Source organism: Lathamus discolor, chromosome 8 (genome assembly GCF_037157495.1).
Source record: "Lathamus discolor isolate bLatDis1 chromosome 8, bLatDis1.hap1, whole genome shotgun sequence".
NCBI classification, from domain to species: domain Eukaryota; kingdom Metazoa; phylum Chordata; class Aves; order Psittaciformes; family Psittacidae; genus Lathamus; species Lathamus discolor.
In genome coordinates, this window is record NC_088891.1 from 22,049,201 (window position 1) to 22,066,490 (window position 17,290).

The 17,290-nt window shown below is 54.7% G+C and overlaps 1 protein-coding gene across 1 annotated transcript in view; it reads left to right on the forward strand.

Annotated features, from left to right (window-relative positions):
- Positions 1-1,061: 1,061 nt before the first annotated feature.
- The window catches only part of RBPMS2 (RNA binding protein, mRNA processing factor 2), a 28,682-nt gene continuing 12,453 nt past the window's right edge, over positions 1,062-17,290 (forward strand). Inside the window, exons 1-5 of the mRNA XM_065688249.1 lie at positions 1,062-1,370; positions 13,785-13,862; positions 14,540-14,578; positions 15,145-15,207; positions 16,719-16,869. Coding sequence (XP_065544321.1) covers positions 1,311-1,370; positions 13,785-13,862; positions 14,540-14,578; positions 15,145-15,207; positions 16,719-16,869 — 391 coding nt within the window. The 5' untranslated portion in view covers positions 1,062-1,310. The remainder of the gene's footprint in view (positions 1,371-13,784; positions 13,863-14,539; positions 14,579-15,144; positions 15,208-16,718; positions 16,870-17,290) is intronic.

Sequence of the window (17,290 nt, forward strand, 5' to 3'; positions counted from 1 at the left end):
TTGCTTTGACAGCTCAGGGGGGCTATGGGTTCACTGGGGCAGAGTAGGGATGATGTTTTGCCCAGCCCCAGCACTGGGGAAACAGCAAGGACTGGGTACAAGCAATGCTGTAACTGGCTCAGATCCCCTGAGCATCTGCTGCTTAGAGTTATAGAATGGCTTGGGTTGGAAGGGGCCTTAAGGATCATCTAGTTCCAAACTGTGCTTGGTGGGTTGACCCCAGACCCTTTGGGTTTTGCACATCTGCCTTGCACAGGGACCTGTCACAGCAGAGATGGGAATGGGTTGGGCTGTTCCCTGGACACAGCAGGAATCTCTGTCGAGGAGTTGGGAGCCCAACCCGTGCCCATTTTCCTGTTTGCTTTGTTAGGATGAGGCTGGTGAGGGACCGATGTGGGGAGGGAGAAGGGCAGGAAGATGGACGTGCCTCAACCCTGCTTGTCTTCCCAGCCTGAGAGCAAGGCTGCGATCGTGGCACCTACCGGCTGTCTGCAGGGATGTGGGGCAGCTCTGGCAAGAGGAATTGGGCTGCTGTCCCCAGGGAATCGGGCGCTGCTGTTTGAGGGGATTTGGGGCTGCTCGCCCGGGGTCTCAGGGCCACATCCTGGGGGATGCAGGGCCTCTGCCCCGGGGTTACAGGACCCGTGTCCCGAGCTCCTGAGGCTGCTGCCCCTGGGGCTCGGGGCTTTCCTCAGGGGGTCACAGAGGGGCCGTTTCGGGGCTCTCGGACCCCCGCGGGGTTCAGCCACATCCCCCCGGCCCGGGGGTGCTTGGGGCGAGCAGCCCAGCCCCACTGCGGGCGGAGGCGCGGGTGGGCCCTTTAAGAAAGTCGAAGCCCGCAAGTTCATCAAAGTTGACAAAGTTTTCGTAGAAAGGGGGGAGGACAAAAATAATCCGAATAACTCGCTCCCAGCAAGAGCGGAGCAGCGGCGCCGCTCCCCCGGGGCCGGGCCGGGCCGGGATTGGCGGCGGGAGGCCCGGGGGCGGCCCCGCGCGGGCGGGGCTGGGGCGGGCGGGTCCCGGCCCCGCTGCTCGGTGCTCGGCGGCGGCGGCACCGGGAGCGGCGGCGGCGGGGGCTGGGGCTGGGGCGCGTCGGCCCCGCAGCTGCGGCTCGTTGCGCTCCGCTCGGCCCCGCTACCCCCGGCCCGGCACTTAACGGCGGCGAGGTCCCGGGACGCTGCATGTGAGTTAGGAGGGTAGCGTCGTCCCGCACCGCCCCGCACCGCCCCTGCGCACCGGCACCGCACCGGAGCTCCAAAGCAGCCGGCACCACCCCCGCACCGTTCGCCCCTTTACCCCATCACCTCACCATGAGCAACCTCAACAAGGACCCCGAGCACACCAACGGCAGCGGCAACGTCGAAGAGGAGGTGAGAACCGGGGACGAGGCATGGCGGGGCTGGAGCGATGGGGCGTCGGGGGTGGAGGACCTGGGATAGACCACGGCGGCGTCGGGGAATTGAGGATGAGGAGTCGGAGATGCGGCACCGCGGTGTAGGGGCCAGAGCACAGCGTCGTGCTCGAGGCACCGAGGGCACGGCGTCGGAGCTTCAGCCCTGTATCGTTGGGGTGCAGAGAAGGGATGCTGGGGCTGCCCCGACCTGAGAGCTGGGGTATGGAGCGTCGGGGGCTGGGGCTGGAGCACCTCGGGCAGGGTGCTGCGAGCAACTCTTAGAGCTGGTGTCCCCGGGCCATCCCGGAGATGCAGTAGGGATTGGGAGCCCCCTTGTCAGCCCTGTGTCCCTGTAGTACCCCCGGGGCAGGGGATGGGCAGGTATCTGCTCCCTCCAGCCTGTGCCCGTGAGCAAAGTGTCCTGTCCCCAAGTCCCTGTGGCTGGAGGGTGCCAGGCTACAGCACCCAGGCATTGCTCTGCCCATGTGGGCACACTTGGACCATGGTGGTGGAGATCTTGCTTAGCTCCCTGTTGGCAGTCTGGTTGGGGCTGGAGGTCTGTGAGCTGTCCTGCCAACAGTCCCCTTCCCTTAGATGGCTATTGCAAGCTGGAGCCTGGCTGCTGCTGGACTCCGTGCTGGGAGGGCTTGCAAGGGTCTCTTGTCCGTAGCACCGTGCCAAAGCTGAGCTTGCAGCCTTGCGCGTTTGCTCTCTGGCTCTCTTGCAGTGATGTTGGTGCATGTGATGTGTTGCAGTGATGTGTTGCAGTGATGTTGGTGATCCTGCGAGCACGGTGCCTCTCTCCTTGCATCCCTCCAGCAGGCATTGGTGCAGTGGGTCACCTGCTGCCATCCATCTTGGAGAGGGTGCTGGAAAATGCCCGGCCTCGGCAGCATTTTGCTGCAGTCCTCACGCCCGGGGAGGTGCCGTGTCCCCTCCCCTCGCTAGCTCCAGTGCGCCGTGCGCTCGCACCGCCGCAACATGGCGCCTGGTTTGCTCCACCACCCACCGGGGCCACACGGTCCTCGTGTGCCAGCTGTCCTGAGGCCATTGCACCCACTGGTCTCCAACCCAGCAGGGAGGGTAATGGGGTGGAATGGATTGGCAGGTGGTGGCCGTAGCATTTCTCCCCCTTGCGTGGAGCAAGGCTTAGGTGATGTGATGCTGGTGACATGTCCCAGCTTCACTGGGTGGCTCTGGTGTGGGCGGGGATAGACCAAGCACTGGGGACCGTGTGCCGCTTCCTTAGCGTTGGAGGCTCGGATCTGGGGGTTTTGTGGGCTCCTCATGCGTGCGTGCAGGACAGCGCAACTCCTTGATCCAATTATTCACTGGCCTACGAAGCTCCCTGAGGTCAGTGCTGCTTGTTGCATCCCAGTGGCGTTGCTCCAGCTGGCCTGATGCCCCTCTGGTGCTGGCTGGGTGAGCTCTTGGTGCTGGCCTGTTCCCTGCTGCTGGGTAGTGGACTGGCAAAGCGGGTGATGGAAGCCATTGCATTTTGGGAGCCTGGAAATCCCAGCCCTTTGGGGAGGCCAGGTCTTCTCTGGAGTGGTGCTTAGTGGCTGGAAAACAGAGTTAAAGTCTACATCCCTTGGGAATAGGGCAGGAGTTGAACAGAAGCAGTCCCTGTTCTCCATCATGTCACCCCCGGGTGTGTGCTGGAGGGGAACGGTTCCATCCACCCTGCTAGATGGTCTGCAGCTTCACTGAGTGCTGCGCCCAGGGGTGCAGCAAAAGACTGGCCACCATAGAGGTGGCTGAGGATGCTTGGGAGCTGGTGGGCTGGGACTAATGGGGGTGTCCCTGTCCCTGGTGGGGTTGCGGTTGGGAAGGACTCTCCCTGCCAGGATCCATCACAAATAACGCTGTGTGTGATGAGCTGCTGGCTGGGCTCTGTGGTGGCTACCCTGAGCCTGTGGGAGCCCTCAGAGCGTTTGCTTTCCCTGTACATCCTCCTGGCTGACCGGGAGCCATTCTTCACCACAGAAGCAGCTAATGGTGGCAGAAGGAGTGACCTTGTGTTCAGGGTCCTGGTGTGGTCTGAGGGGCTTAATTCCAGATCCAGCCCAAATTCTTGCCCGGAACTCCATTGACACAGAGTGGTAAATATATTTAGTGCAAACTGGAATCTTTCAGTCCCAGCGTATGCAGGAGGTGTGCCGGGATATCTTCCCGTACTGTGTGGATAACACAGCCAGATCCTGGTGCTGCAGACACTCCTCCATTTCCCCCCCTCCATGAGCCTCCCTCACCACATCCCTGAGCATTTGCAGAAGGGCGCCATGCGCCCCAGATATGGTGTGGGGCAAAGCTCCCAAATTCAGCCTTTCCCTTTATCTTATCTGCAAGCCCCTGGATCTCGCAGCCGCTTCCTGCCCGGTGACATGCGGAGGACAGGAATGCCTTTTGCTCCTCTCGAGGTCGTTAACGGGAATGTTAAACAAACAGGGCCTAGTGTCAGTCCCTGCTGTTCCTCACCAGACACCTCCCCAAGCTCAATCCCTCCCCACTTGCTGCTATCTTCTGTTTCGTATTCCAGGCAGCCGCCGATCTGTGTGACAGCGCTCCTGAGGGGCGGTGTGAGGCAGGAGCTGCCTGGGTGCTGCACACCCCTGCCGCACGCAGAGCGTCCTCCAGCCTCCGGAGGACCTGGACATGGATGCTGTGTGTTGTGTTTGTGGCCACGTTGCATTAAGGACCCCATGTATTCACCCTGCTGTTTCTGATGTAAAAGTGGTGCTTCTACTCTGGAAGCTCCTCCTGACTTTCCCAGGAGGTCACTGGACAGTTCTGGGTTCATGGGGAGCAGGGGAAATCTGGAACTGGTAGTCTAGATGCCCAATGCAGGTGGCTGAAGTCTGTGGTTATCCCACATGCCCTCTTGGCCCCTTCCTTTGGCCAGGCTCAAGGGCCTGCTTGCGAGTCCATGGGTGGTGGCTGCTGCTATCATGGTAGGTTGGACATCATGGACTTCTGAATGTGGAAAGCATCAAATGTAAGATGAGGACCAGGAGAAGCTACCTGCTAGGAAAGGATCTCTTCCCTTTTGGTCCACAGCAAGGCTGCAGCGTTACCTGTTAAATATGCCCTGGTAGGGGAGGCAGGAGGCTCTTGGTTCCTAGGGAGACTCTGAAGTAGTGAGTATTTCATCCCTGTCCTTTTGTAGCTGTTGCACAATGGGGCTACCAGAACCACATGGGAATGCCGGTGGTGAGCAGCCTGTGTTACGTGCTGGACGCCTGTAGCACTTCCTGGACTGGTGCCAGGCATCTCTTGATTTCTGTAATCTCTGCTTGAGTGGACCTGGATACCTCTTGCATGCATGGATTCTAGGTCTCTGACTTGAAACAAATAAGGTTAATAGAATTTCTGAAGCCAAATGACTCTGTGATGCTGCTCTTCGCTACGAAGAACTTGAGGGTGTAGTAGTTGTGCTCACCGCTTGCTAATCGTCTTGTACTTGGTCTGGCTGAAGCAGGATGGTGCTTCAGAGCTGTTTTCATGCATCATAAAAGTCCCCTCAATGTTAGATGCAGCTTTCTATTAGTGACAGATTGTTGGCTGAGCAAATACCCTGAAGTCACCATGCATGCAGAGGTTCTGGGAACTGATGTGTTCCCAGACCTCCTCTAAATGTATCAATGATTGCTCTTACTGGGGGAGAGTTGTGGGAATCTCCCTGTTATCTCCTCATGTCCAGGACAATGTAAATATGCTTCTGTAAATACCCTGTAAAGAAGCTTATTTCTCCTTTCTTGCTCTTTCAAATCTAAGTTTTAGACATGAGTCTAAGTTGTTTTGAGCATCAATATCCCAGCTGGACCCTGTGATGGGGTAACTGTTCTTCCTCCTGCTACCTGGCTGTGTAGCTTCAGACCCAGCTTCAAAAATGCTTGGAAATGTCTGTAAGGGAGCTAAGAGTGGTTCAGGCTTTGCTGTGCTTCCTCATGCCTCTGCTAGAGGAACTGCTGGTGTAGAAGGTCCAGTAGGATTCTTGCTGGAACTGGTACAGAGGACTTCTGGAGCCAAAAGATCCCTTAGGCTTGCTGGTCTTGGCCATGCCAAGTCATGAAAACTTTGCTGCTTGGATCATGGACCAATGCTTCTGCCTGTCCTGGACCTTTGAGGGCTTGAAGTAAAGGCTTCAGCTTGAAGTAAAGGCTTCAGCTTGAAGTCTCACCAGGGCATGAGTGTGGAAGTGAGGTGGTCAGCATCTCATGCAGTGGTGAGCACCTTCTCCTCAGGAGTATCAGGCACTGGCTGGAACCCAGTAGCCTCAGTAGACTTCTCTGCAGTCTCATGTGACAGAGGCTGTAAATGGAAAGGATTCATTTGTGCTTTAAAAGACGTGTGTGCCATGCGGAATGGCTGAAACCAAATTCCTCCTGTGTTGCCAGTGCTGTGAATCTGGACCTGGTGGGGGAGCAGGGTGGCGGGACTCAGCCGCAGCACTGGAGCTGCTGAACCAGGGCCATGCTGAGGTGTGTCAGTGTAGCTGTGATCCTGAGCTAGCCCAGCATGTCTGAGGAAGAGGAGGTCATGACATGGTTGAGATGCTGCTTGTCCCCAGGCCTGCTCTTCTCCTCATTTCACCCCAGCAAAGGGGTGTTGTGGTGCTTTGGATGATGGCTGGAGGGCAGTGCATGTAGAGCTAGAGGCTTCTGCAAAGTCTGGGCTTTTCTTGGTGTGCCTGAGGTGGCAAGGCTTCCTTTGGCCCTCACCTGCTGGCTCTTGCCTGGAGATGGGAACAGGGATGGTGCCGAGGCTTGCTCTGTCTAGCTGTCTTGTAAGCATCGTCTCCTGCGTGAAATCCTGTGGACAGGGACAAGATGTTGACCTCTGCTGTGTGCTTGATGAGAAGGAAGAGTCTTGCCCAACTGGCCGATTTTCCTGTGCTAGGGCAGGGTGACCAAGCAGAGATATGAGATCCTGCCTCCATCCAGCTGAGTGGCTGCTGCGGTGGGCTTCTCTAGAGGACAGTCACATGGGACCGTATGTGCTCCCTTTGGTCACTGAGCCCAAGCTTACCTGGCCGCAGGCTGTGGTTGCTGGAAATCCAAGGACCCAGGAGGGCAGTCTTACCTGTTGAGGAGAATCTCCAGTCCTGCTGCATAGCCCAGAAGAGGCTATGGAGATGTTGCCTCTCTTAGTTTGGTGTGGTACGTTCAATCCTGTGCTGCAGAGGATGTGATGATGGGTTCTTGCATTAGTGTGGGATTGGGTCTTGGCACATGGCTGTGTGTCAGAAGCTCTTGACCTGGGATGTGTGTTGGTCCTATCTGCTTTCAATAGCAGGAGGCCAGTGTCTGTCTGAAAGTGTGACTTCCTCGGGCCACCTGTAGCAGTGTCTTGAAGTGCAGAACAAGCTGTGGACTTGGAGAGAGCACCCAGCTCCTTTTGGGAAGTACTGGAGGAGGGAAGGAAGCTTCACTTCCCAGGATTTCTCTGCCCACGGTGGGATGCCAGTGCAGAGCTGGCTGGGATGTGAATTGTTCCTTGTGGGCACCTTAAAGCTTGGTCTGTGTGTTGTATCCATTCTTGCTGTGTGCTCTACCCTGCTCCCCAGGCTCCCCTTCTGGGCTCAGGGTCTTGCCTCTGTCTTGTGTCTGTGTTGTATGGAATGGTGGCTGCTTGGGGTCTGGGGAGAGATTGGGGCATGATGCTGGTTGGGATGGACATTCCTGGCCCATATTTGGATAGCACAGGGCCACTGGGCAATGGAGAGGGCTGTCTTGCCAAGAATTGCACTGATGCAATGGTGGTTTAGTCTTGTGGGTGCTTGTCATCCTACTGGTGTCCCCAAAGGTCTCTCTGTGATGGGGATGCCACTCCAATAACCACTGTCAACAGCAGAGAGCCACTGCAAGCTTTCAGCTTGCTGTCACTTGGCTTTTGTGAGAGACTTGCTTGCTGTTGGGCTGTGGGGGTACCAGGCATGCTCCTTGGGGCTGTGGCAGCTAGCGGGGGGCTGCGGCAGCTAGCGGTGTGCTGCCCCAAGTCAGCTTGGTTTAAGGAGATATTCGAGTGCCTTTGTGGGCAGAGGAGGCACAGGACAGAAGTGCTCAGGAATCACCTTGTGGGAGGATGAAGCAGACAGATCTACTTGCTTAAGAGGTGAGAATGTACCTTGTGAGGGTCCTGCATCCATACCGATGTGTTCCTCTCTGGGTGGAGGCCAGCAGGAACTTGGCTCACTTCTGTCTCTCCTGGCAGAAGAGCAAATGCCAGGAGCTGGTCTGCAGCAGGTTTACCCAGTATGAGAGCTGCCCCTCTGGGCAGGGTCCATGGCTCCAGCCGATGATGAAAATCTGTAGGTCCCTGAACATCAGAGGGTGGCACATGTGTTGCTGGGTCTCTGAAGCCAGGGGCTTAGTGCCATGGGTTGGGTAGCACTGGTGTGGATGTGAGCATCCCTCAGCATGTTGGCTGTGATACTTGTGCACATCCTCTAGCTTAGCAGACCTCTTGGCAAGGTGGAATGCCACAATGGCATCCTGAGGATGCTCAGCCAGCATCTACCTGAGCTGGGGAGCTGACCTTTTGGGACACTAATTCCTTGGGAGTTGTGGAACTGACCTCCACAAATGCTTCAACAGCTTTGAACCCCTGGGTGGGTGCCACCTATTCCATGGGATCCTGCAGCGATGCAGAGGATGGCACTCAATAGGAGGGCAGAGCTGCTCCAGCAGCGCTTCCTCTGCAAGGGCCATGCACTATTCTTGGGTTCTGCCTCGTTGTGCCCGGGGTTATCAGCTCGCATGTGCTTCCTGCGCCCCAGGCAGGGCTCGTGCCTCCCTCCGCTTCCCCCTTGCCCCAAATGCCTTCCTACCCTGACCGCAGGGGTTGCTGAGCCCTGCTGGCACCCTCCCTGCCTGACGCAGGGGAGAGCTGTGCTGGGAGGGGCTGATCCAGCTGTAAGTGGTGACACATGTGAAATGCCCCAGCCTCAGGGAGTAAACTGCTTGTAGTTGTGGTGAGCCTGCCTTCCTCCCCTCTGGGTGAGCAGGATGTGGGTCCTGGGGTGCCTTATGTACAGAAGGCTGATTTGGGAGGGAAATGCCTCCTTGCTTCAAGCGCTGGGGATGATTTAAGGCTCTCTTTGCCCTCTGGGGATGGGTGAACACCTTTCTTGTGTGTGTTGATTGCTGTGTTGGTGCTTGGGGCTTACTGGCTGGAGCAGCTCCTAGTCTGATCCTATGCTGGGACTTGGGGCTACTGGCCTGTGAGCTGCCTGAGGACACGGGATTGAGGGTACAGGGCTGGAATTGCAAGTGGGCAGACAGCTCCTGCAGCCTCTCTGCTACTGAGTATTGCTGGTGAGGGGGAAACTGAGGCATGGAGCAGTGATGGAGCCTGTTAGCGTGCTTCCTGAGGGGAAGAGGCGTGCTTCATGGCACTGGGGCTGCCCTGCTCTCCTGCCAAGCTGTCTCTAGCACAGACCAGCCATCTCTCTGCCCCAGCTTCCCCTCTGCTGGGGCTTCTGGGCAGTTTGATGTGCTGATATGCAAACCTGCCCAGGACAGGAACCCTGCAGCCCTATGTCCATATGGGCAGTGAGGTGAGGGCACTGTCCTGTTTCTAAGCCCTGTGGCTGGGCTCCTGAGTGCTTTCCTTGCTGCAGCCCTGTCCTGCCAGCTCGCCTCACTGCCTTTTGTCTCTGTGCCTTGTAAGTCCTGGCTCCTGGGGCAGCCTCGCTGCATTCCAGTGGCCTTGCGTCAAGTGGCCTGGACTGCGTTTTCCCCCTGCAGCTCTGCTGGTGGCCCCGAGTGCCACTGGGCACACCGCTGTGATGCTCTCCCAGGGGAAGAGCTGCAGCCCATGTGTGAGCTGCTGGCACCTCGAGGACTGCCTTTGGGATGCTGTGGCTGAGCTTGTCCCTGGATGGTGCGAGGGCTCCCTTTGGCTGCTGGCATGGGGGAAGTCTTGGTGGATGTACTGGTGTGAATGAGAGGGAGATGGCTTGTGTCCAGGAAAAATGGCATGTAGCTGTGGGTGGCTTCCTGGAGCAGAGGGTGTCTAGTGGTATAGTGCAGATGATGCACTAGAGCATGTTCCTGCTGTAGTTGTTCTTGGACGTCTCCTAACTGGAGGTAAAGGCTGGTGATAAATGCTTGTGTGCTCCAGGTAATGGGAGCGTGGCCCTAGGACCAGGCTGGTTTTGTGGCACTGGAGAGGCCACAGCTATGCAAAACCAGGGCTGAGCCTGCAGGAGGGAAGGGTCAGCCCTGTTGGCTTCTGGGATGGTTTAGAGCAGTCTCTTAATAGAAGCCCGGCACTGGAGATCCACCAGAGCCACCTTGCCGGACGTGGGTACATGTTCCTGCACATGTAATGTTTCTCACATAACTTGACCCTTGCTGGGCCCCAGGGCAGTGCCTGCCTCCTCTTGGGACCCTTTCAAGAGCTCTGCTTTAAAAGCAGACATGGCTGGGAGATGTGGATGTTGTAAGACCCATGCTGATGTCCTGGCATTGCTGGAGCTCTGGTAGGAAAAGGCAGGCGCTTCAGCTTGGGTTCTTAAAAGCTTTGGTGTGAAGTACTTGGCTATGCTCGCAATAGATGTGTCTCTTCTGTGAGACACAGCTGTGTGAGTGCTTCAGAGCCACTTGAGCACTAACTGGGTTTGTCCTTGTCCCTCCCTCCATCCTGCGTGGGAAGCTACGCTGGGATCCTCCCTATCAAAGAGATGGCCTAGATGGTCTTGTTCCTCCTGGCACAAGTCCTATTTTCCATGGCTCTCCTCCATCCCTGCCAGGTGCTTGGGCTGGGGAGATCCCCAGAGGGGGCAGGATGGGGAAAGGGAAGTGTTCTGTGCAGGGCCTGCAGCAGTGGCAGGGCTGTCTGGTACGTGGGCTGCTCCCTGCCCCACTTCCCTCCTGTTTGTGTGTCCTGTTTGGATCAGCCATCCTGGGCAAGATGGGGTTGCTCCTCCCTGGTGTCTTGAGTGGATTCTACCACTGGAGTCTAAGAATGAGGTATTCCTGGAGATGCGCTTCTGCTGTATCTTCTCCAAGTTCCTGCTGAACATACAGTTGGCCCAGGCAGCTCCAGAGCTTGCTCAGAATGGATTTTCTTATTCTCCTGTGGCTTTTCCAGCTGCTCTGGGGAGGCTGAACCTGCTGCTTGCTGGCAGGGTGTTGAAGCAGGAAAATTTCTTTAAGCATTAGCCTACCCTGTCTTTGCGTGTTGAATGCAAGGGCTAGAAGGTGGGATTCCGTTGGTCCTGGTGGCCTTCCAAAGCCTGCAGGACTGCAGAGGCGTGAATGGGGGGTCTCAGTTCAGCTAATCCATTGGGAAATGCTTATTCAGACCCTGTTGCCCTCATCTACAGTTTCCTCTTTCCGGAGCAGGGGGAGGAGGTTGGACCAGGCTTGGCCACAGTGCACAGGATGCTCAGACTGGCAAGTTGCCTCCTGCTTTTCTCCTGTGGGATAACCCAGATTTCCTTGCTTTCTGGTTGCTGCTGGTCCCTTGTTTACACCTTGTCTTTGAAGCGATCTCCCTCTGGTTCACCTCACTCTGTCCTCCAGTCTCACCAGCCTCACCCTCCCTTCCTTGGGTACCTTGGTCTCACTCTCCCCTTACCCTTTTCTAGACCACTTAGGAATGTGCAGAGCTGCAGAGATCTCAAAAAAATAAATCACTTGATCTCTTCACCTTTAACAAGCTCTTCTGAGCAGGGACCTTCCTTAGTCTGTGTTGAGATGTGTCGAAGCCTTGTTTTGTAGGTTTGAAGCTGGTGACATTTGCTTGCTTTCAGGCTCTCTTTGGGGTGATGCCAGCCCTTGCTGGGTGCTGTGGTTTGGCTGAGATACCCTTCCCAATGCGGTGTATGGTGACAGACTGGTGGAGGCCAAGGGAAGCTTTTGGCCTTCAAGAAAAGGTCTCTTACTCTTGTCTTCAACAGCAATTTATGGGACTGGCATTAGGAGCTTGTTACTCTGACAAAGAGCTTTCCTAGGCACCTGCATTGCTCTGTTCAGGCTTTTGTAAGGGCTCTGAATAGCTGAGTTCCCCTTCCCTGAGCAGCCATGCATCTTCCATTCTGTCACGCCTGTCGCAAGAACTTACCAAATGACACATCACGGGACCATTTAGAGACCCAGCAGGGATGCAGATTTCTATCTGCTTGGAAGAAACATCCATTCTGGGGTCCTGAGATCCTGAAATATTGAAAAGGGATGGTGCTTTCACATGGCTGAGGCACATGTGTGCCACCACACTGCACAGACCTCCTCTGCAAGAGATGGCTCTGTGTCTTCTGGGAATGCACTGCAAGTGCTCCATGTAGCTGGTGATGAAGCACAGGCGCCAAAGTCTTAGAGGCAGCCAGCACAATGAGAGACAGTGCCATTGCCAGCTCTGTCTGGGCATGAGGTGGCCCTGGAGTGATCCATCGAAGCATCACATGAGGGGCTGGGCAGGGAGGGAATACTATTGGCCTGAGCCTGGGCTTGGAAAGTGTTTCTGGAGTGCTCCAGATTTCACACTGCTTCCCTAGACAGGGCACAGCAAAAGCTGGGGTGTGTGATAGGGCCATTCATAGTGAAGAATCAGGGAGGGGATGGGAAGAAAGCTGGTGTTGGAGGGAAGGGTGCTCAGCGGCTGCATTCTGCAGCAGTCTTGAGGCACACCAGGCTGGAGAAGGGCTCTGTGTACTGGTGAGGGTGGTAGCTGCCCACTGGTGTGTTCACTGGGTGGTGGCAGCTGGTCTCGGTGTGCACAGCGAGCAAGAGGGGCAGAGGACCCAAGGCTTTCATGATTACTTTCTGTCCTGGAGGGCTTAAGCTGCCCTGAGTTGATGTGACGGGTGTCTCCCTGCCCTGGCAGGACTATCTTGGGCACAGGAGCTCAAGGAGTCCTGTGTTCTGTTTGTAAAAAGGAGAAACTTCCCTGCTCGGAGGAGGCTGCCTCCAGAGTGAGAGGGTGCAGAGGCTCTGCTCCGTGCTCCTGTGTTTGTAGGTGTTTGCTGTCCTCCAGCCCAGGAGCAGGGCAGATGTGTGCTGCTCACTTGGGTGGCCAAAGAAGTTTAACCGTGTGCCAGATGTCTGGGAAGGGACAGCGGTGGAGTGGGAGCAGATTTCTTCTGTCCTGCAAATGCAGTGGGGTTACTCCAGCCTGGGAACAGGCCAGGAGATGAGGTCTGGCTTGGAGAGCTCCTGGTCTGGTTGCGTGTTTTGCAGCTCAAAAGTGGGACTATTTGGTGCCATCCTGAACATTTGGGCATCGCTCCACGACCTTCTCATGGTTTGTTTGGGACTGGCTCAGGGGGAGACATCCCTATGCAATGAAAAGTGAAGAATACAGAGCTCCATCTTATTCATGTAGTCTTCTATTTTCCCTCACCCATCTGTCAGTGCTGCCTGAGGTGTGCTTGTGGTCTCATGGTCCTTGTTAATGATCACCAGTGTCTTTGTAACCTCTGCACATAACTTCTCTTTGTAGTTCTGTGCTGATTTATGAGAAGTCTTGGAGGCTTCATCATGGTGCTTCCTATGGAAACAGGCTGCCAGGCCAACGTCTCCCAGTGTGTAGGGAGAAGGTGGTCGTGATGGTCTGACTGAGTTCTCCCAGGCCATGAGCCTTCAGCACTGTTTCTTCTTCCTGGCTATTCCTGTGAACTGTCATAGATAATTTCAAGGCTTTGGATTGGAATCCTTCTCTGGTACTCAATTTTTGTTTGTATGTGCTGAGTGCATTTGGTCTCAGTAAATGACATCTACAGCTTGGAGAGAGCAGCAGCCTCCATGGACTTTGTGCAACACAGCTGGCTTTTGGCTGGGCACAATAAGCACTCTTCAGAGCTGGTTTGGGAGCAGCTTCTGAAGGATCTGATACATACTGGTCGAGGAGCTGGAACAGACCCCAAACCCATCCTCCCAGTGATGTTCTGGGGCTGTTGTAGGAGTCAAAAGATGTGATTATAGCAGTGAGGTTTTGCTCAAAATTGAGGGCTCTGTTTGAATCAGTGGCAGAAGTGCCATGATAGGCTAAGGCAAGGAATTCTAGTGTATGATCTGTAGAAAGAGCTAGAGACATGCTAGTCTCTTCCGGACCATCTATGTGTGTCAAACTCTGTGTTAGTGCTTTTGGCAGTCTATGGTCCTTTCAAGTTTTAGTCATCAAAGTCCAGTCAGACTGTGGGGCTGGTGTCCATGCCCTAATCAATCCAGGTTATTCTGCTGGGGACTCTTTATAAAGGTCTAAATCTTCTGTGGCATGGAGGAAAGGAGTGAGTGTATTTCATCCTGGCCAGTGCTCCTCTACAGTAGGGAAAGGTTGGTGTGTGCAAGGTGTCTTACTTCTGTTGCACCTAGCTTCGGAGCTGTGCTCTATTCTGCTTTGGTACTAAGCATCTCCTTTCAGTAGACCTCATTGATCTCTCTCCTAGGTACGGACACTGTTTGTCAGTGGTCTTCCTGTGGATATCAAGCCCAGGGAGCTGTACCTACTCTTCCGACCATTCAAGGTAAGAAGGTTTTCAAATTTGGTCTCTGGTAAGAAAGATGCTGTCTTATGACCAACCTTGCAGCCAGGATCTCTGTCAGAGGGGCAGAAAGGATGAAGTGGGAAGCTTGTCCTTCTGTGAAAGCTTGGGGAACATGCTATGAAACCAGCATTGTAACCTATGGCTTGTACTGAGCTGACGACCCTCCCCTAGAGGCAGTTGTTGAAATCATGCCATTTCCAAGCTTGAGGAAGGCTGCTCAGCCAGCCTTGCTGCCCAACAGTACTTCGAGGATGTGTCCTGATTTCCTAACTCTCCATCCTTTTCTAGATCAACATGTAGGCTGCCCTGGGGGAAGTGGGGTTGCCTTGTTTGCACTCTTCTAGCAGGGGGTGAGCAGTGCTCTGTCGGCACCAGCTGGCAGGGTGCTAGTCTTAGTAGGTTGGTGGAGGGCTTGAAAATGGGATTTCTTCCCAAAGGGCCAGAAGACACTAGCTAAGATATGTGCTCTGCCCTTAGTCTAGTCCAAGTCTCTTCTTTTGGTGGGAAAGAAGTGTTAATATACCTACTGCTGCTGCAAACCCTGCCTCGTGAAGGATTTGGTGCTACAGGACCTCCTGGAGCTGTTGTGTCATGTCTTGATCGTAGCTTGGCTCCTTCAGGAGCCTGACACTGACTTGCTTTCTTCCCTTCTGCAGGGTTATGAAGGATCACTGATCAAGCTAACTTCAAAGCAGGTATCTCCTCTTTCCAGCTTTCTTGGTTTTTGGTAGAAAACCAGACATGGTGGTACAGATACGATTTTTATTATGTAAAGCATTGTCGTGTTTAGCACCATGTCTAAAGCAGGGTTCTGCTCACCTCCACTATCCTGGTGGCCCCAAGCTCTTGGTACATGCTGAATGGCTCCATATCTTCTATTGCTTCCCAGGGCCATATGGGCTGGATGAGACTTGATGCTTCAGCCTCAAACCCTGTGCTGCCAGAAGCCTTCCCCAGTCCCACCCTAATCCCCTTCCTAACAAGTCTCCCTTGTCAGCATGGGGTACCCTTGCTGGGGGCTACCAGGATGGACAGTGCTCCTGCATACATGAATTCCAAAACATTTTGGTGTGGTGGGAGCAGCCACAGAGCAGGATTCTTGTGCAGATGACCTAAGGCACTTCAAGCCCTGCTTGAAGGCCCTCTGCAGCTTTAGGTGATTTCTTCTGCTTGTTGTAAGCTGTCTGGGGCAGAGGGGATAGCAGGTAGCTTGAGGAGCTGGAAGAGACTTCCAAATTAAAATCAGCATTATTTCTTTTAGCCAGTTGGTTTTGTGACCTTTGACAGCCGGGCTGGTGCTGAAGCAGCAAAGAACGCCTTGAATGTGAGTACCCAATATGCTGGGAGTACCTGATGATCCTGAGGGTCTAGGGGCCATGTGCTGTAGCTAGACCCAGAGCTGTGGGCTAATGTTGTATTTGGCTTGCCTATAGCATGTGAAGGGTTAGGATGTTTTTAGCTGTGCCCTTGAGTACAGAAGCTAAATGGTCCTGCAGCATCTCGCCAGGGAAGCAGCAGAGCTGTTTAAGGCTGCCATCAGTGTGAGCAAATGAATGCAGACTATTCCACACTTAGTGTAGGTGTAGTTTCTGACCACTGGAAGACTGCTCCAGGGCCTCTGAGGGTATGGGGAAGGAACAGGTACTTCTTTTCCTTGAGTTTGCATGCAACTCACTAATTGGCCTCTGGGAAGATCCAGGATGTGAAGCCTATTTCTTATCCATGGAGTGCTCCCTCCTGTATGGGGAAGACTGGTGAACTAAGACAGCCACCTTGTTCAAATGAGCATGGATTACATATGTGTGTCAATGTGTAGCCAGAGCTACTCCTCAAGGAGCACTGAGCACCAGGGTGGGCTGTTGCTTGACTTGGGCTTTGCTTGGGGTACCTGGAGCAGCCAGGTTTTCTCTGGGGAACCAGCCCTTGGAAAACAGATAAGAAGAGAGGTCTTGTGGGCATAGGCAGTTCCCAGGCACAGGGTGATACCCAGCTGACACCCTGTAATGCTTTAAGTAGGCATGTGGAGCTCAGCTTTTGTTTAACATGAGCTTTCTGAAGCTCTGGCTCAAGCTTACCAGGGTATGAGGGTAGAGAAACAGGCTCAGTTCAAAGATGGTCTGTCATGTGGCTGTAGGACTTGCTTGGTGCGAGTGGCCTTGTTAAAGCCTCGCTTACCAAATGCCCAGGTGTCAAGCGTGTGGCAGGTCAGCAGAGCAGGTCCTTGTCCTGGACTCTTATCTGCCAAGACCTCTGCAGCCAGAAGGTACTTCCTTCAGAAAGGAAGGAAACCAGCCTTTCCGTGCTGCTGTTTGCATGGCAGGGCCTATGCTGTCTAATATGGGCTCTTCAGCACATTCACAGTGCTTCCAAACTGCTGCAGCTCAAGAAAAAGACCTGAAGACAGTAAACATGGGAAGCATACCCCAAACTATCAGCATACTCTGTGGGAGCTACGCAGCAAGACATGCTGATCTGGTTCTGCTCTGCTGTAGACCTTGCTTTGGGCACCATGGCATGTGCTAGTGTCTCTGCCTGTAGCAGCACTACAGGTAGGAGCTCCAGTACAGATGGGTTATCCCAGCTCCAGCAGGTGGATATTTCCTGGTTGGTGTTGGTAGAAATATCCACCATGCTGGAAACAGTGGTCCTAGGCCAGCCAAACATAGAAATACAAGCATGTGGGAGCTCGAGTGTTGCAGTGAGGTGACATGGGCATGTGATTGCAGCATGGTGGCCTTGGTTCCCTAGTTGGGCTTTGCTCCATGGATAGGCACAGCCCTTGCTTGGACTGGAAACCTCCCCTCTGAGAGATTCCTGTGCTTTCTTCTGTGACAGGGCATCCGCTTCGACCCAGAGAACCCCCAGACCTTGAGATTAGAGTTTGCAAAAGCCAACACAAAGATGGCCAAGAGCAAGCTGATGGCCACGCCAAACCCTACCAACATCCACCCTGCCTTGGGCGCACACTTCATTGCACGGGACCCTTGTGAGTATGCGCCAGCCATGACCTCAAAGCAACCTGGGAGATTCCCAACCCTGGAAATGTTGACAGGGTGGAAATGTATGTATGCTCTGGCTGAAATATGCCTGGTGCAAGAAGGCCAGAATATTAGGGTTACAACAGAGTAACAGGCATCTGGTAAGGCTTCTGGCCGACACTAGAATTGTTGGGAGAGCAGAACTGGTTTGGGTAGTTCAAGTGATACCAAAAGTCCTTTAAATCATCCATAGGTGCCAAGCAGAAATTATGGGTTCCGTGTTACGTGCCCTCAGTGTAGCTTGGTGGGGTGAGCAGCCCTGCTGGGGCTTGTTGGGCAGCCTGTAATGTGGTGCTGAAAGCCCTGTCCTCTGTCTTGCCATCCTGTAACACCAGCCCTGTCCTATGTGTGTGTCCAAAGCCCATGTGG